At 48.2% G+C, this 18,881-nt stretch overlaps 4 protein-coding genes across 12 annotated transcripts in view; 2 read left to right on the top strand and 2 right to left on the bottom strand.

The window, feature by feature from the left end:
• SPECC1 (sperm antigen with calponin homology and coiled-coil domains 1) overlaps positions 1-10,869 on the bottom strand; it is an 88,272-nt gene extending 77,403 nt beyond the window's left edge. For 4 of the 6 annotated variants that reach the window (XM_027690835.1, XM_027690842.1, XM_027690841.1 and 1 more), the window contains exon 1: positions 10,767-10,869. The gene's annotated coding sequence lies outside the window, so the exon portion shown is untranslated. Of the gene's footprint in view, positions 1-10,156; positions 10,389-10,766 lie in introns of those variants that run through there. The other 2 variants (XM_027690836.1, XM_027690838.1) reach the window with 2 other exon arrangements.
• Positions 4,292-10,881, top strand: LOC113971361 (brain acid soluble protein 1-like). The gene is made up of 2 exons (XM_027691207.1): positions 4,292-4,451; positions 10,283-10,881. Exons 1-2 carry the CDS (start codon positions 4,292-4,294, stop codon positions 10,879-10,881), a joined length of 759 nt encoding a protein of 252 aa, XP_027547008.1.
• Positions 10,882-11,050: 169 nt separating this feature from the next.
• TIMM22 (translocase of inner mitochondrial membrane 22) lies at positions 11,051-14,498 on the top strand. The gene is made up of 4 exons (XM_027690929.1): positions 11,051-11,315; positions 11,696-11,892; positions 12,802-12,874; positions 13,902-14,498. Exons 1-4 carry the CDS (start codon positions 11,090-11,092, stop codon positions 13,976-13,978), a joined length of 573 nt encoding a protein of 190 aa, XP_027546730.1. The 5' UTR covers positions 11,051-11,089; the 3' UTR covers positions 13,979-14,498.
• A 1,145-nt stretch (positions 14,499-15,643) lies between these two features.
• Positions 15,644-18,881, bottom strand: part of ABR (ABR, RhoGEF and GTPase activating protein) — a 39,349-nt gene continuing 36,111 nt past the window's right edge. For 3 of the 4 annotated variants that reach the window (XM_027690922.1, XM_027690923.1, XM_027690925.1), the window contains 2 exons: positions 18,117-18,264; positions 17,708-17,975 (listed from right to left, as the gene is read on the bottom strand). In XM_027690922.1, coding sequence (XP_027546723.1) covers positions 17,886-17,975; positions 18,117-18,264 — 238 coding nt within the window. In that variant the 3' untranslated portion in view covers positions 17,708-17,885. Of the gene's footprint in view, positions 17,976-18,116; positions 18,265-18,881 lie in introns of all 4 variants that reach the window. The other variant, XM_027690921.1, reaches the window with a different exon arrangement.

Consider the following 18,881-nt stretch of genomic DNA (forward strand, 5'->3'; position numbering starts at 1 on the left):
AGGAGGTGGCATAGAGAGAAGGCATTTTTCAGAGGAAAACACAGAAGCAGCTTCCAGAGGCTTTTATATCCCACAATAATAATCTCTCCCCCAGAGTGCCAGCAGTCAGAGCCAGGACACCTTACGACATTTCCCTCAAAAAAGTGGAAAAGTGTGTGTATGTGTGTGTGTGTGTGTGCAGGGAAGGAAGATACATTAAGACAGAAGTTTTTACACAAGTAAATAGAATCAGTCTTGAGTGACTTCTCTGAGCTGTCCAAAAAGGGTCAACCTGTTCTTTATTTAGAAGAGAGCAAATAAGGGACAGGAGTGAACAGTGCTCAAGAACATTCCTCTTTCTTAAGCTTTCTGAAGAGAATTTAGTGTTTGAAAACAGGAAGAAAAAGGTCAGAGATTTTAAGAGAGTTAAAGAAGGCAAAGATGGTATCAAGTTGAAGGAGACAGAGGGGATGCAAAGATAAATCAAATCCAAATTTCAAGGACAGAAACCTAAAGTGTTTAGAACTGGGCTCTTTATCTGACTGCCCAGAGAGGGGACTGGTCACACTCTGGTGTCTCTGACCAAAGACATTCACAAACTGTGACTACAGATCAGGAATTCTGCCCTGAATTGGAGAGAGGGATCTCTCCCAGCAGCATGAACCTGGTATATAAACCATGTTGATGCGACAGTAGTAACCTCTAGCAGAGAAACAGGGAAGATTTACAATATTAAAAAAGTGTTGCTGGATCTGAATAGTCCAACCTTACCTCATCCCCTGCAGCTCCTTATTCCGGGTGCCAAAGGGGCCTGAAGGGAGCTAATGTTATGCCAAGAGTAAATTTATGTTTCAGTTCAGCATTGGCACTACTCCTGTTATCCCAGAGTAACCACACCTTAAGACTGAGGCCAAGCCAAATCCCCTCTGAAGATTATGGATTTGGGATCCAACTTTCTGATATTCTTAAGAGTGAGGAACACCAGAACAAGAAACAGAGCACACGATGATTTATTTATCTCTATGTTTGGCAGGTCTCAAGCAAACATTACTAGTTTTTAGTCCCTGAACATTCAACCAGGTGCTATTCCAAGTTTGCCAACATCCAAAGCACCAATCCTTCTATCCAGCCTACTTTGCCAGCTTCCTCAGTACCCCAGGACAAACTGCAGAACTTACCCAGTCCGTATTTTCACACATTTAACATGTAGAGTTTTTGAGATTATTCTCAGCTCAGATAAGGAGGAAGTTCTTGTAGATACTTGATCTGCATGCCCTGTGTTTCTCCTCCCTGAGGAAGTGACCCTGCATTCCCTAACACATGCATAGGCAATGAGGTCACTTAGGTGGTGCAGAGACTGCAAGTCACTCCCTCTGCTGGGATAATGGACCACCTTCCAAACTGAACTGATGCAGCTGAAAGACACTGGCTCGGGGGCAAACAACTGCAGGTGCCTGGACACAGAACTCACAAAGAGGAGGGACATCAGTTGCAGAAACCTTGCTGAAAAGCTTCTTTGTCTGAAGGAAAAAACCCTTTCTGGACTGCAGCACGGTGCCTCTGCCACTGCTGGTGAGTTGGGATGGGCTCAGAGGGACAGCAGCCTTGGCAGCTCCATAGGGTTTCCTGTCCTTCGGCCAAGAGAAATAAAGAACTGACAGGAGGGGAGTGGGGAGGGAGGATGAGCTACTGTATTTCCCTCTCAAATATATTTTTGCTAGATTTGATAAATATAAACTTGACCCAAACCTAAAAATGAAATGCTTGGGCATAAGGAGACAGTCACAGCATTTACATACTTCAGCTTGGGTAGACAGCCTGGAATAGCGGTGGAGAATTTCCCCAAACCCAAGAAGACCAGACAGTATATTTGTTTATTTAGAGGTTTGCTGGTAGCACTTATGGCTATAATTATCTGATCTCTTTACTTAGACCAAAGATTTATTCAGCACAAAACCTTCTGAATTGAAAAACTGCCCTTCTGTTAAATGAACAAACAGCCCAGAAAACAAACAGCTCAAATGAGTTGCCAGGCTCATCAAGAAAGCCTGTGGCCTGTCCAGGGCCTGAACCATAATTACTTTCACACAGCCAGGGTGAGAAAACAATTTCAAGTAGCAATATAAACTTTTTAAAAGTATCTGCCAGGTTCTCACCCAGCTGGTGCATTCGGTTGACAGACGAAGTAACAGTGAACATATTGCTTGCATTCTGCTCAATCCACTCGCTCCCACAATTCTGCAACAAGGTATGGGAGAATGAGATCAAGCCTCACTAATCAATACACCTCTAAAATACTGCATTTGAGGAATTTAAAGGCTTCACGTTGCAAACTGCACTACCTGTGCAATTTCACAAGAACAAATATGGATGAGACAACTTAATGAAATGGGCAAAGGGCAGAATTTTGAGTGGCACAGCTCATTTGAGAAGCAAATGCACAGTGTGGAAAAAAGGCCTGCACAAGGAACAAGATTTTGAATATCTTTGCATTTACAGATATTTATGCCGTATTTAACTGCTTTTGTGCATGAAACAATCTTAATTACAAAGGATAGAAATTCCATAAACAAGGCCATTATGTCAATAACAATGTCTTTCTAAAGCAAGTCTCTAATTCAGTTATAAGGCTTGGAACACTGCTGTCTGGAGTTATAAAACCAAAAGTAATTACAAAGGAAAGTCTGCATCAGACAGTGGGTATTAGTGGAGTCAGGCCATGGCTTTGGGACAGCATTTACTCACTGCTTTCCTCCTTTTTGGACATAACTGATACAAACTTCTCTGTTTTCTCAGTTGCAGTGCAGATGTCGGGAAGTTGATGCCGTTAGTGGACATTTGCAGGATGAATCATGGGGCACCACTTTCCATTTCGACAAAAACAACTGCTGTTCAGTCAACAAGATGATGCTGATCAAGTGGGTGGATGCAACGAGTGAACTCCTGCAACTGCTGCCAAAAAGGCTCCACCAGCACAAGAAATCTGTGTGTGCTGACTCGGAGAACTTGGATTTATTTTTATTTCCCTGTTCTTAAGAGACTTCTCACAGTTTCATGTTCCCACTCCTACACCTGAGGGGCTCAGCCTGGCCACCAGCTTTGACCTGCCACCAGAGAAAATATTTGTTGCTGGAAAAGAGTAGATTAAATAAACTGGGGGGGAAAAGGCAGATATGTTTTATGGAACATGAAGTGCTATAGGAGACAAGAAAAACAGCTTCTTCTGGTGCCTATTGCCAAAATTTCAGAAGACCAGACAACAACTTTTAAAATTTCCAAGGGAACAGCCACTAAGACAGTCAAAAATAGAATTAGGAAACTGCCTGTTTCAAAAGTAAGAGTCTGCAAGACGTGCCAGCATTTTTCAGTATTTCTGTCATTTCTGAGAAGAACTCTGAAGAGTTAACGCACATCTATCTGAGAAAAAAATAGCCAACCCACAGAAAAAGGCAAAATGAGGAAGGAAATCTGTGTAGTGAAGGAATACTCATCATATTCCATATATTTAAAATAAAAGTCTCAGATCACTTTTGCGCACATTCATCCAGTGCTTATTTTTCTCTGCAATTTTCAAGTGTCTGCACTTCCTCAGGCATCAGATACAGCAACAAACCAAGGACAGCTTCACTGCAGTCACTCTGCTGTTCAAAATGTGGATAAATCTACACATGCAAAAAAGGTAATACTCAATGCTTGTCCCTGAAAGAGTAAAGTAAAATTTATGTGTTCTTTTTTATTTAACCAAATTTTTTTATTTCAGTGACTAAATGTAAGACTTAAAGGGAGTATCTTTATATTTTATTATTCCTCACTGTTAGTTTTCTGATATATAGGTTATAACGTGGCATTCATTAACAATTCATAGAGAATTACCATATTCAAGTAGCACAGCAAGTTTTTACTACCTACACAGGCAAAACACTGCACAGCCCTACTTGTTCCCCTTACTTATTGTCCCAGAGGGATCACATGCTGGAAAACCTTGCATTTTATCACCTAACAGGGAAGGAATTCCAACAGGTATCCATTAGAACCTCTAAGGAACCCTGAACAGAAAAGCATTTCATTAAATTTTTGCTGATCACTGACAATGCAGAGCTGCACAGGAAAATTAAGGACTAGAGAGGATGTGTGCTGGAGGCTGCCTCAGAATTAACAACCCCAACGGGATGGTGGAGGAATGTCCCACTGCTTTGAACTTTTTGGTAGGTTTAAGGGTGATGCAAATAAAAGACCTGAGGTATCAGCTTTGTTTCCAAAGGACTCACACTGGAAGTGCCTGAATGGAAGCAGAGCTGCAGGGTCTGCCCAGATGCACGGGGAGCACCACGGGGAGCACCACGGGGAGCCCAGCAGCAACAAAACTGGGGCAAACTCACCCAGGGAGCTGATGAAGCACAAGGAGTTCAAGTCTCAGGAGGTCTACAAGCCCTCTAATGTAGATCAGGATTTCAGGAAAAAAAAGGCTGTTGGTAAGGTTTGATTCCCCACACAGCAATGACTTTGAGTTTCCATCTTGTTCTTCCTCTCTGCATCTTTTACAGCTACTTGAACAGAATCAGTTGATCATTGCAGTACCTTAATAACTCATCTGTTTTACAGGTCAGGAAATGAAGGCACCTAAATTACTGACTAAATATCACAAGTTAATAAGGGTCTACAGTGCCCATTGATTTTAACTGCCATATAGTGAGCACTTTTTCAAAAGTCATGCACATTTTTATACGGAGGCACCCAGAGAATGCAGCATAAAAGTTTGGCTTTGATGATGTAATCAAATCCAGAAAAAAGAGAGAACCTAAATTAATGTTCAGCAATTCCTTCCTTCTAGACAGCTTGTATGAACAGACATGTTTGCTGCTGCTTGAACTTTTAAATCAGCTTAGCAGACTTGAGAAATTTAAAGCCTACAGCTGAAGCTGGAAGTACCCAAACACTGAGATCCTTCCAGCATTAACCACAGTGCTACAGAAGAACCATTAAGAAACAAGTAGTGGTAAAATGCAAGCAAATTCCCTTCTGAGACCCAGGTTCTGCTTTCAACACTTCTTATGAAATTATTTCCTTGGATTTCTTGGTTAGTAACCACAACCGCTTCGGATTTTAAACGCTCAGTCCAAATTTGGCATGGAATAAACCTGATAACTGAAATCAATGATAAGCACCTTTAAGTTCAGCCAAAAAAAAATAAAATCTCACTATGTGGCTCAAAAGGCAAGTGAGGACAAATATCAACTCTTTATCAGCATGAGCTCGTCCTGCAGCAGAACTCTGACATGAGAGGTGCACAGTACCTCTGGCTCTGCCATGGCAGTTGTCCCCACACACAGAAAAGAAAGTGGATGCAAATTGCTCCTCTCCTCGAGGTCCCATTTCCTTACAGGAATGGGATCCTCCCTCACCAAAAGGCAGAAGGCCTAAATGCCAAAAGCAGGAGGCACAGCAAGTGGGAGAGCAGCAGGAATAGGTGCTCAGCTTTCCATGTTTCTATAAAAGCAAGTGATAATTTTACATCTCCAGCAGATATTCAAGTAGGAGAGTAATGAAGCAAGAGAACAGATTGCATGAAAAGGAAGAAGTGCCCTATGGAGTTTGTGACCTGTTTACCATAAGTAAATAAATAAATGAAAGCAAAACAGCCCCCTGGAGAGACACAGTTTGCATGAGGGATATTAGTGAATCTGTCGTGTGGAAGCCGATAGAAACAACTGTCATTGCAGAGCAAAGGAGGATTGATTGGCCACACAACAGGAACTTGGGAAAGAAAGCAGATGTGAGAGAAGGAAAGAGGAAGATTTGGAAATCTAGGACAGCAGGAAAGTCACTGTGAGTATTACCCAACTAACACCACTGGCCTGAAGGCAGCTGAAGGTCTAGAGAGAGAAGCAGCAGTTTGGCAATGCAGAGAAATGAGAACACACAAACCAGCTCAATTTTTTCTACTCCACACTGAGTCACTCAGCAACTCTGCCTGATGCTGTGGCAAGTGGAATATCACGATTTTGGATCCTTCATTAGGATTAATTATTTCACTTGTTGACAGTATCAAAAGAAAAGCCAAGGGAGAGACATTTTTCTGTTCCTGCAGGAGCCTGCACGCTGTCCAGGGAAAGTTTGGGCTGTCCCTGTCCGTGTAACTCTCCCCTGTTCTCTGATCTGAGGACAGACTTCAACATCAATCTTACTCCTCTCAGTGCCACTAACATCCACTGTTATTAAAAATCAGAAATGTTATTTTTTTCCCCCTCTTTGATCTCATTCAAACCGTGAAAACAACAGCCTAAGCATTTTGCCCTGTTGTATCTCGGGGAGCTGGAAACCTTCTACCAGCAAGAAACTCTTCCAGCAGTTACCATGGTGACACTGGTAATAGATATTTAAAGGCAGCTCACTCATAATCACATCTATTAGATACCAGGAGGCTTTAGTAAGAGAGGCACAAAAAAGCTTGAAACCAGGGAACCAAAGAGGCTTGGTGATGGTATAAGTGGACAAGAAATTCATGGAGAGGAATCTGCTTATACCATCATTTAGCTGGACACAAAGGGCTCCTGTTCAAAGCTGAAATGGTACTGAAGCCTGCAGAACAAACTATTTTTAGTCAATCTTTTAAAAATTGGTTCTGAAAGCCTCATTTCAATAATGGCAGCTCTATAAATCCTTTCAGAGTGGTCATTGCCAGAAATACAATAAAAAGCTGTGCTACAGTTCATCCCCCATTAGAACCAGGCTGCTGGAAATCCCCTGGCCTGCCAAAGTCACCTGGAAGGGGTTTCCTCCAGCAGAGAAACCAGGCTGGCTGCAGATAATGCTGCTCTCTGTGCCCACCCCAATGTCCTGACACCACGAGCCCCAAAACAAAGCCCCAAACTCAGCTCCAAAGGGACCCTTGCCTTCCACCTGGAGGGTTAAGTAGCCCAAGGAATAGTGCCACGCTCCTTTTTAGACATTATTATGCAGTGAGGAAACCTGAATCTGGACAAAGCTCACCCAGCTGAAGAGGTGTGTTTGGTTATACAATTGTTAAATCATTTATTTCTGTTGGTTCTAGTTCTGTAGTTCCAGCCCACTGGAATGCAACGAAGGGAATCTGCAGATTCAGATCTCCAGATATGAAGCCACCTCAAGTTGGCTGAGCCTGTGTAACAGTCATCAAATTGAGATTTCCTTTCTCTTTCTGCTGCATATTTCCATGACAACTTTCCTGCAGTATCAACTTCTTTATAATGGAAAGGTCTCTCAAAGAGAATTTAGGCTTCTATAGCAACAGCTTAAATCCCTGGGAGATGATGATGCCTGAAACTTTACACAGAGCTTTTTTTGGACCACACAAGTGCATTTCAAATTTCATAGGTGAAAACAAAAGTCATGTGTAATATTAGGGAAACTGTGAAGAGGAGAAGGAGTAACTCGCTGAAGTGGAACAAACACAAAGAAACCACCTCACTTTCAAAAGGGAGGAACACTTTGAGATCTCAAACGTTAAAAGAGAGCAGACAGGATCAAACACTCATCTCAAAAAGCCACATCCTGTTCCTCCTCTCTGAGCTACAGAACACAGTCACAAGGAACAAGTCTGCTGATCCTGAAATGAGATTTTATTGAAAGACCTCTCTCTGCAGTCTATTTTATATTGACCTAAAGAAAAAAATAATACAAAAAAAAAATAATCTGTGAGTCAGAAGGCCTTTTAACTCCCATATACCTGCCATTTAGCTGCAATCTAACCTTTTTTTTCAATACTTTAGCTGTTTGCCATGGTAGTGACAGTATCCTCCAACACTGAAAGCCTTGCTGCCTCAGAAGAAAAAAAATAACTGCACTCTCAAACAAATCAACTGGTTAAACTCAAAAGCAAAGGAAAGTACAGAAGCTAAACCAGCTTTCTTTCACTGAATTTAATATATTTCACAAAATACTCCTCCAATGTGTTTGAAAAATCTAAAATCTCTTAAAGAAAAAAGATAAAATACTACATTCACAACCTGGATGAGAAGTGGGAAAGGATCATGTTTAATGTACAGGATGGAAATGAAGCCCAGCAGGACCCAGCACCCTTCCTTTTGTAGCCACTGGAAACATCTTTGCTACACAAGAAGCGAGGTTGGCAGTGGGATCACCTGAAAAACAGCCACACTTTCTTCTGCTTATGGTGATTGAGAACTTTTCCTTCTTTCCTTAAAATATCCATTAATTTGCCCCCTTTTCCTCTCATTCCCCTACATCATCACAGTTCTGGTAAGGGGAAAAAGGTGCCCACAGGTAGGAAGGAATGAAAGAGGCTGGATCTGATCTAATTCTTGTGGACTTCCACCTTCATCCACTTGCTGCCCACTTCAGAAAAGACTCTGGAACTGGCAGTTGGACAAAATAATGTTGAGTGCTGTGAAAACTTACTTTAATTTTTTTAATAGCAACGCCAAAAATGACAGCTAGAGCCTGTTCAAAGCCTGGGAACTCTGCAGCTAAGACAAATGCAAACCCAGGATTTCAGACAAACCCCGCATTATTTCCAAGGGTTACCCTGTCTGGAAGAATACTGAAGTGTGGGAGAAAGACTGAGTCACTGTAAAGGTCAAGTGAAACGCAATTATTTGGTGTCTCCATGTGCTGCCCTCTGCTGAAACAGACGCCGAGCTCGTTGGAGCAGCACAAAAACTCGGGATCATCCGCGCCCACTGCTGCCATCGCACAGGGAAGGGACACGCTCACCCGAAATGAAAATGCTCCATTTCATGGCACCAGGAAAGGATAAAAATAACTTAAGCCCTTGTGCTGGACTGAACAGCTCTAGGATGAAAGAGTGGCTTCAGGGACAGCAATCCTGGAGAGGGAAGAGGACTGGATGCATCACGACTGCAGTGATGAAGGTCCACAGGCTTAGAAAAAAGAAACAGCTGAAAGTTTCATTTGAACAACTTATTTATCAAAGATGTGTTGAACTCTCATATTCCCTCTTAAATCCTTAATCCTCCATCTGATTTCACCCACGCAAAAAAAAATCTGTTCAGGCAGATGAGATTATTCAAATACTCAAGCGCAAGTATTTGTTCGTAAGTAGAACATGGAGCAGCATGAATGGGAAAAGGAGAAAACTATTAAATATCTAAGGGTGGAAATATAACACATAATTATATAAGAGTATTTATAAATATATTTTATGTAATCTTATTTACAAAAATATTTGCACAAATATTATGTTTACAAACAAACAGTAACCCAGCATTTCCTCCAAAATCCAGGAACTGAGAAAAGCAAATCAAAGCAATATTCCAACCATACATATAGACTTTCAGGGCTGAAAATTCAAATCCAACATACCCTGTTTTCCCTTCATGCCTTTGGAAACTAGACTTTGCTGTGTGACTCCGAGATCAGCCCAGCAAGGTTATTTTGGATCAAGGAAAAGATTGAAATCTAAAGTTGAGGGCTCCTTAGGGAGATCATCCTGCCTGCAACCTCCTCTACCTTGTAAAGATCCCACTGTAGTAGATTTTAACAGCATGCTTTTCCAGGGTTTCTGACCTTAAAAAAGAGTTTAAAACCCGCCCCAAACCTCAATAAACAAGCAAAAAAAAAAAGATTAAAAAAGAGTGAGAGGGAAGAGCAGCGGGCAGGTGGCCCCGCTGGTGCAGCCAGTAGAGGGCAGTGGAATTTAGAGGAAAGTTGTTGAACTTCGTGTAATTAAACATCTGAAGTGATAAAGCCACCAGTTTACATCGTTATTTGAACCTACCTATTCTGGCCTAAACTAAGACATAAGCAGGACAGAGAGCAAAGGGTAATAGAAAAGAAAGAAAATTTATTACTTTGGGACCTTTAAAGAGTTGCACTTCGGGCTATGATGAAGGTTTCAGACTTAAAGCATCATTTAAAAGTAATTATTTAATCTTTTAAATAACTTCCAATTATTGCAATACACTAATTCAACGCATCCTATTGAAACCAACACAGCTGTTTCTCATGGGTTTAAAAACCACAGGTAACTTAAAATAGGAAAAATATCAATTAAGAAGAAAGGTGTTTGCAAGGTAGTCCCATTGCCACTTGTGAAGATGAAAACTGGTTCTAGTCCACAAGAACGAGAAAGTAAAACAGGTTAAGCAAAACGCAACACAAGAAGATTTTTAATGCTCACAGCACCTTGTTTAGGAAGGGGAAAAGCAACATTTCTCACCTCATCGCCAAACAGCACAAGCATCCCAGAGCCAAGGCTCCTGCGTGATTTGACATGAGCCCAGTTTGCATTTTGTGATGGAAAGACAGATTTTGGTTACTGTCTGAGCCCTTTCGAGACACACAGGTTCTGAAGTAACAGCGCTGCTCCACACCAGTGGAGACCAAGGTTTGCCCGGAAAGGCTTCCGAGGACATCGCGGTGCCCCGGGTGTTCGCCCCCCCGCGGGGACACGGACAGGGAGCAGCTCCGGTGCCTCGGGCTCCGGTGACGCTCGGGCGCTGCGGGGCCGAACCGCCCGCGGGTCCCGCCGCCCGCGGAGGGTCCGGGCTCGGCACAGGCGCCGTCCGCCCGCCCGTGCGGGACCTGTTGCCCTCACACACCGGACCGGCCGCGCGGGAGGACGCGGCGGCCACACCGCGACACCTCCGCGCCTCCCGCGCCCTCCCCGCGCCTCAGCCCGGGCACGGGGACTCGGTCCCGCACTGCGGCACCTCAGCCCTCCCTCAGCCCGGCGGTGCCCCGGGGAACCTTGCCGGTCCCTCGCCAGCCCTGCCAGTGCTCCGCAGCCCGAGCGGAGCCCGCAGCTGCCGTTACCCCCCGGCGCTCACCTGCCGCCGCTCCCTGGGATGCTCCCGCAGCCGGAGCCGGAGCGCAGCCCTCACTCGCCTGCAGCGGCCGCACCGGCCGCCAGGGGGCCCTCGCGCGGCGCGCCGGGTAATGTAGTCCCCGCGCTATCCGCACATCCAATCACGCTCTGCGCCGCGAAGCATGCCGGGAGTTGTAGTACTTCTCCCGCCATGCATGCTGGGAGGTGTAGTCCAGCGCGGCGGCGCCCCGGCGGCACCTTCCGGCAGCGGAACTACAACTCCCGCGAGACAACGCGCGCGGCGCGGGCGCGCCGCCGAACCCCGGCGGGTGTCCCAGGGCCGTCATGGCGGCCCCGCCGCCCTCAGTGCCGGGCGAGCCTTCGCCGCCCTCGCCGCCGCTGCAGTACAGCGTCCTGCTGGAGCACCTGGTGGGCGACAAGCGGCGGCCCCGCGCGTGGGATCCCGCCGTCTTTGGCGGCATCCCGTGCCCCCCCAAGAGCGAGGAGCAGAAGATGGTGGAGCGGGTCATGGAGAGCTGCCCCTTCAAGGCGGCGCTGGCCTGTGTGGGAGGTGCGGCGGCTGAAGCGGCCGGGGGCGGCTGGAGGGACGGGGCAGCCGCTGTGGGGCGGTTCGGGAGTGGGGTGTCCCTGTGGAATCGGGAAAGGCTGATGGAGAAGAGGCTGCAGCCCCCGCCTTTGGTTTTCCTCCTTTTAAACCTCCCCCGGTGGCTGTCACAGGTCCCGGGGAGGGATCGCTGCCTGTCTGCCTTCCTTGGAGAGGCGGAGGTGCTTTCCCAGCACAGCACAGGCTGTCAGCGGGTGTCCGCGGTACCCACAGACCGGCCACTCGTGCTCCCGCACTGCCCCCGTGGCGCTCCAGGGCTGCTCTGGAGCCCGCAGGGAATGTGCCGCTCCAATCCCTGCTCACGTTCCACTGTTTGCCTTTGACAGGGTTTGTCCTGGGAGGCGCGTTCGGGATCTTCACGGCTGGGATCGACACCAACGTGGGGTTTGATCCCAAGGATCCCTATCGCACGCCCACAGCCAAGGAGGTGCTCAAGGACATGGGGCAGAGGGGCATCTCCTACGCCAAGAACTTCGCCATCGTGGGTGCCATGTTCTCCTGCACGGAGTGCGTGGTGGAATCTGTGAGTAATAACCTCTTCAGCACTGAGAAATGTTTTATTGTGTACTTACTTAGTAATCTTGTACTAGATGCACATAAGTATGTATAATCCCTTTGAAAAGTCCTTTTCAGTTTGTCCTGAATGTATTGGGAAGTGTAGGCATTGCTTTTTTAAACCCTGGCTATAAGTAGTTTTTACTTTAAAACTCAAGTGGTGAGTTGCAGCATGGTAATTTGAGTGCCTAAAAATTCCATATGTAGAATGGGATCCTTTGATTGGAATTCTTAAGTAACAGTTAGCCTGTTTTCATCTGGCCCCTACAGCAAGAAATGAACTTGTGCAGCTCAGCAATAATCCATTTTCTTAAATAGGAAAATTGCCCTGTTATGAATTCGAGTCCTGCCTTTTAATTGAAAGACACAGCTATTTCTTAACTCACCTAAAGAAAAGTGTATCTGCTTGCACAGTGGAGCAGAACAAATTGGTCTTTACACTGATGAAAATCCAGCATGTCCTGGGTATGTAAAGAGTGCATCTTTGTCAGCAGGTGCTGTGGCTCTCACCTGTGCCAAGAACCAGCTGCTTGCCTGGGCTCAGGGCTGCACTCAGGTAGTCACAGCACTTTTAAACCCTCTAAGCAAGTGCTCTTGTTCAGTGCTATGTTCTGGGGATGTAGCAGCTCACCTGAGGATCCTTCCTGTAGCACTGCATTGCACCATATGGATTTGTCTTACCTCTCCCAGCGACCTGTTCCTTCCTCCTCTCCTGGCCCTGCAAGTTTGGGAGTGCAGGGCCATCTGCTGAGAACGGAGGGAAAAACATCCTCAGCTGAGAAGGGGCTGGAAGGTCGTTTAATCTTCCTTGCTGTCAGTGCAGATACTGAGTGTTTATTCCGTATTTACTTGTTGACTCTGATTTTCAATTCCACAGTATCGTGGGAAGTCAGACTGGAAGAACAGTGTTATCAGTGGCTGCATCACGGGAGGAGCTATCGGCTTCAGAGGTTGGTGGTGCCTGCTGGGAACTGTTTCTGTGATAAGACTTGAATTTGGTTATAGGGCACACAGTGTTCTGTGTGGAACACACACTGCAGACCTCTTTGCACGGGGACTATAGTGAATGAGGATGTGCTCCATTCTGACAGGACTGCGCCCTCATCTTCCTGTCAGCTCCAAAGATAAGTGTGGGTAGGGAAGGCTTGGTCATACAGGACAGTGAGATTGGAGGAAAATCAACAGAATTCACAAGAAGAAGAATGAGGAGATGCTGTTGGCTACCTAACATTCTTCTGTGGTGTAGTGAGGAAGAAGCCAAAAATATACAGCTCCGAAGCTACAGCTCTTGTGTTAACAGAGCTTTATTTATATCTGCTATTTCACTGGCAGTAACACTTAATTTGCTTTCCTCCTTTCTTACATATCAAACATATTTATGGAGTAGGAGCACTGGCGTTTTAGTCCAGCAGCACTAGTGGGGACTTTGGGAAGCCTTGCGTGGTAATAACATCTGGAGAAAGCCCCAAGTAGGAAGAGAGCTGCTCTGCTCATCAGAAATATCAAACTTCTCACACCTCTCCTAAAGTAAAAAGCTTGTCCATAGAGCATAAAAGAGAAGAAAGCTCTCTTGAAAGTGCTTCTAATTGAGCTTGTTAAGTTGTGTCTGTCCTCGACCTAATCCTCTTAGAGCTTTCAGAGCCGTAGCTGCTCTTCCTGTCCCTCCCTAGTCCCGCAAAGTCACTTGCAGTGCTCAGATCAGAGCACACCAAAATCAGCAGTGGCCAGTGCCGTGTTCTCTTCTGTCCCTTTGTGGAGACTGAGCAACACAGGACCCAGCCAGGGTGTCCTGCTGGTCCCACTGTGGGGGTTGTAGATCAGGCTCCCCCTCACCTTGGGCAGTGGCAGTGCTGATGTTCCCTGGAGCTGCACTGCCATGTTCCTGCAGGTGTGACCCCTTTGAGCCAGCGCAGCGTACTGGGAAGAGAAGTATTTTTCTTATTTTGCCTCATTTTCCCCCCCCTTCTTGCCTTGCAGCCGGTTTGAAGGCCGGGGTGATCGGCTGCGGGGGATTCGCCGCTTTCTCCGCTGCAGTCGACTACTACCTGCGGTAACAGCCGGATCCCTCGGGAGCAGCCTTCCCTTTAGCTCCAGTGCTGCTGCTGAGAGCCTGCACCACGGCCCAACCACCAGGCTTACCTTTCCACTGCCTCTGGAGTCCCGATGAGCGCGAGCGGGGCGGCGTTGGCCGCTTTTCTGAATGACTAACAACGCTCTGGCTCCCAGCCCGGGCGAGCTGCTCCGGGCAGACTCGCGGGAGTATGTGAGGATGGAGCCAGGGACAGAGCAGCATCTCCAGGACGGATCAGCTGACTGTCAGTTTCCAGGAAACACGCCTGGACTCTGAGCTTTTTCAATCTGATTTTGATTAAGTCTGTTGCTGGCATCAAAAGAGGCAGGAGGACAATCTCCGAGCAGAAATGCACTGATTTAGGTTACCGCGTGTTCGAACGTGCTGCAAGTGTTTAACAGTTACCAGTTTGCAGCTTGCTACTCTGTTGGGGAGAGGTAAGATCCTGTGGAGAAATAAGTTTGTTCCAGGCTTTTCTTAAAATACCATTTGAAGACAAACCACCATCTGTACAACTTGTCTTATTTCATAAGTACAGAGATGAGCGCCAGATTTCTTTACCATGTCTTAAAGGGAAAAGCAGAAAGGAATCCTTAGCCTTAGAGCCATGTGGTTACTGGCAGATGAACAAAAACAGTTTAAGGGGAGAGAAAAGAGGTTATTGCTGAAGTATAATTCTCTGTAGCCACTTGGCTAGCCTGATTTAACCTCGCTGTGGGAGTACAAAGAATTTTGCTACCGCTTTAACTGCCCCAGGCTCGCCCCATTAGTTCCAGCAGTTTGATAGTGAGACTAGAAAGCAGAGCTGTGAGACTAAATCACTCTTTAACAGATAACTGGGCATTCACTCAGCACACAGTCTGCTTCCTGTCACATCCCTGTGCCATCTCAGAGTGCCCCAGTGCTACACACTGGGGGGAGTGAAGTGTTATTCTGCAGAACATTGGTGCTGAAGGCAAAATATGTTTGGTAGCTCCAGGAGCTGCTGCCTTTGTGATTTATGCTCCTGCTCTTCTAACGAAGCTCTGTTCTCAGACCTCAGGGGGTCATTTTTAACCTTCATTGATCCACTCCAAAAAGGTAAACAGCCACCACCATCCTTTTGAGGCGGTGGGATTTCAGATACAGTGCATGCACCTAATAGAGGTTCTCCCACCCACTTCCCCTCCTTTGCATCCACAGTTTGACATCCCAGAACAGTGACAGCACGTGCTTACCTGGAGGAGCAATCCTAGCAGGGTGGTTTGGCTGATGCAGTGGTCAGTTTGGAGGCACATTGTCTCCCATTCCCACGCAGAAGTGGGGAGACAGCGCCATGTGATCTATCAGATGAGGTTTCCAGATCTCCTGATGTCCCTTGCTGTGCCTGTTCAGTATCCTCAGGCCAGAAGCTGTGCAAGTCAGCTGAATTTTAAGCTTGAGTAATTCTAGGCTGATTAAACAGGCTGGCTCCAGACAGTCCAGGTTGTTTTCCTCCAAAATGCAAGGATGTAGCCCAAACCATAGGAAATCTCTTCAAATATTGCCTGGCACACTGCCTGTGCTTATACCACTGGCTTGAAGTGCAACTAGCAAGAATTCCATGACAGAAAGAGTAGAAGCTGTGATGCCAAGGTGATCAGTTAGTGCAAACAGCAACACCACAGGGTTTCTTTTGTGCAAATATCAGGGCTTTGCATTTTTATTAACATTTTTTTTTCTCCTCACATGGTTTTACAGCCATTTAAAGTTTATAATCTACAGAAATTGAAACAGAACACAAACAAAAATATATCCTTAACAACTTTTGAAAGTCAAATATTAATTAACAGTTCTATTCTACCTGTAGCTGCAAGAGTCCACCCCCCCTCTTTTTCCTTCCTGTAGGAACAAGCAAAAGCCAGTCATGGGGACCAGGCCTCCAGCCACTGTCGCACGGGGGGAGATTTGGCTGTACAGAGTCTCCATCTGGAATGACGGTGTCGTGGACAGAGAGTTGGACACATGTAACAAATCAGACACACACAGGGGTCCGTTGTGCAGTCAGATCTAAAACTCGGCCTCCTTGCTGGGTCCAGGGCCAAGACAGACGCCTGGTTATTTTCTGCAATGCTGTTTCCCTTCTGTTTAGCTGGTAGTCAAGAGGAGCAGGGTCTGGAGTGTGAGCCCTTTGGAGGGGGACTGAGAGACCTCCCCTCCTTAGTTGCTTTGCTGGTGCAGGGCTGGCAGGTGCTGCCTTCCCCAGGGAGGTGGGCTGAGGACATACCTGGTGCATCGGGGGCAGGGGGCCGGGCTCTACCTGGAACAGTCCGTTAGTGGGGAGGGAAAAGGCAACGCCGCTGTCGGGGATACGCTTGGTCACTTCTCATCCATCTCCATTTGGCACAGGAGAGCACAGGGCCAACGCAGTCGGGCAGGTGGGGGGGGGCTTTTCCCACAAGAACACGGACTCAGCTCACAGAGCGAAAGGTTTCGTGTCCCATCAGGTACCAACACCTACCTGGGAGGGTGGGAGGGTTGGGGACATCTCGGGAGCCAGGCACTCGGGTGGCCGGAGCACAGCCTGGCAGCGAGTGCAGGCACATGGCCGTCCTGCCTTGGGACACGGCCTGACAACTCCAGTCATCAGCCTGGGAGGGGACAAGAACTGGAGCCACCGAGACAGACCTGAGCTGGCCAGGCATGGCTAATCCAGCGGCAGAGGAAGCACTTCTGCCTTCAGATGGGAAGGCCATGAAGGCTTTCCTCCTCCTGTCCCTCTGTGCTGCTTTCCAGGCTGGGTGGCCATCCAGTTGCTCCAGAGCACTTGCCTCTGGCAGCCTGGCTGCCTCTAAGGCAGGGCCATGTGCTGCCATGTGCCCGGTGCAGTGGGGAAGGCCAAGGAGGGAAACAAAAACCTCCTCGTTCCCATGGCCACAGTAGGAATGCTGCTGCCCTGGCAGGCTCTGCCACAGGGTGCATTCAATGCTCATGGTAGTGCTGGGCTGGCAGGGGCGCAAGTGCCTCACAGGTGTACAGCGGGGACCCTGTGCCCTGCCAAATTTCCACATTGGGGAAATTTGGGATCCACGTGCCCTGATGGGACCCCATCGATGCCAGAGCACAGACATGGGGTCAGCCCGTGGCACAGGAAGCAGACCTGCCTGGCTGGCCATCCCTCCAGCCTGCCGTGGGTTGGGACCAGCACAGCACCTCTCGCTCCAGCCTTGTGTGAGGGGTTATCCCAAAATGAGGCGAGATCCAGCGAGGGAAGTAACCGCCATGCTACACACACACAGGCAAAGCACGGGATTAGGGCTGTAGAGGGGACTGGCCTGAAAACACCCAGAAGAGCTGAGGCGAGGAGGAAGCAGCACCTGCCCCTTTGCTCTCGCGGTCGCAGGTTTGCTCGAGCCAGAGCGGGATCCAGGCACAGGGTCCAACGATTGCGCAGGCAGCAAGTCAAAGCAGAGCTGGTCGTCACCATCACCGGGGAGGGAGGCCCGTGAGCTCCCAGGCCCTGGGCGAGCCAGTGCTGCACATGCAGGCATGGGGCAAAGGGAGCTGGGCAGCAAAACAGGCACTCGTGGGGCACTGCAGGCATCAGGGGTGCCTGGTAGGAGTGAGCGGGCGGAAAGGAGTCCAGGAGAAAACTAGCCAAGGGGGAAGCCTGTGTCCACAGCCCTTGTCAGTCACTACCTCTTCCGTTGAGCAAATATACATAAAAACAATTCTTGAACACAAGGAGGGACATAAGACACGACTACTTTACAGAGAGGCACGGTGGGACCGGGCCCCTGGAACGCGATTGTACAGGAGCTGCAGGAGGCACCGTCCTGGGTCCGGGCTGGGCTCCCTGGGGGCTGCGATCCAGTCCATGTCCCCCAGCAGGGAGCTGGGAGTGTTTGCAGCTGGTGCCTTCTCCCTGCAGGCTACACGTCCGTGGAGAAGTAAAGTGTGTTGCGCTTCAGCTCAGTGAAGGAGATGGGAGGATGCTGCAGGTAGTAGAGAAGGACCTGGACCTGCAGAAGGCAAATGGGGGGTGTTACTCCAGAAAGGGAAAGAGCTGCCACCTCCCAGCTTGTCCCTGTGCAGCAAAGAGTGACAAATCTACCCAGACAGGCAGGTGAACCCCTCCATTCCCCACCCAGCACTGCTCTTACCTGGGCCATCACATCGTGGGACCAGATGTCGGAGGCCAAGGTGAGGTGTGCCTTGCTCTCCCCCTCTGAGGGTCTCAGCAGTGTCGGCCCAAAGACCGTGGCCAGATTGTGGAGAGACATTTTGTTGATAGGCTCCTTTTCAGCCACCCTGTGGGGTACGGGGAGAGAGGGAGTGTCAGCCCCTAACGCTGCTCTGCAGCAGGGCAGCCATGGGGTGATGTGGGGGGCGAGGGCTGCTCTCCCTTCTCCCAGTCCCAGGGAGGCACCTCCAGCTTGCCACTGCACTTTACAGCCCTCAGAAAACCCAGGTGCAGGGCAGGGAGCTCTGCCCCCTTCACGGCCTCCTCCGGAGCCGCCGGGCCTGGCCGGGAGCCCCGGGTGTGATGTGGCAGCAACCGAGCCCTCACTGCTGTGATGCGGGGCCTCCACCCTCCCCATCCTGGCAGGGTACGGGAGCTCCTCACCAGCCTGTGCCCCCTGCACCCACTCCCCACAAGGCTCCCTGCCCCAAGATCCCTGTGGGATCCCTGCCAGCATCGAGGGAAGCAGGACCACAACATTGCCATGTTAGGAGGCAGCTGTGCTCCCCGGCACAGGCTGCTTGCTTGAGCCCTGGCCAGGGGAGCAGATGTGGGAACTGGCTGTGCCCGGTTCTCAGGATGGAAAGGGATTTTTCCTTCCCCATCCCCCAGCATCAATCACTTTTTCTGTTTGGTTTTAGCCAAACCAGAGAAAAAAAAAAAAAAAAGGCTTCATGATGCAAGT

Source organism: Neopelma chrysocephalum, unplaced genomic scaffold (genome assembly GCF_003984885.1).
Source record: "Neopelma chrysocephalum unplaced genomic scaffold, ASM398488v2 Primary Assembly neopelma1_82, whole genome shotgun sequence".
Taxonomy (NCBI): Eukaryota; Metazoa; Chordata; class Aves; order Passeriformes; family Pipridae; genus Neopelma; species Neopelma chrysocephalum.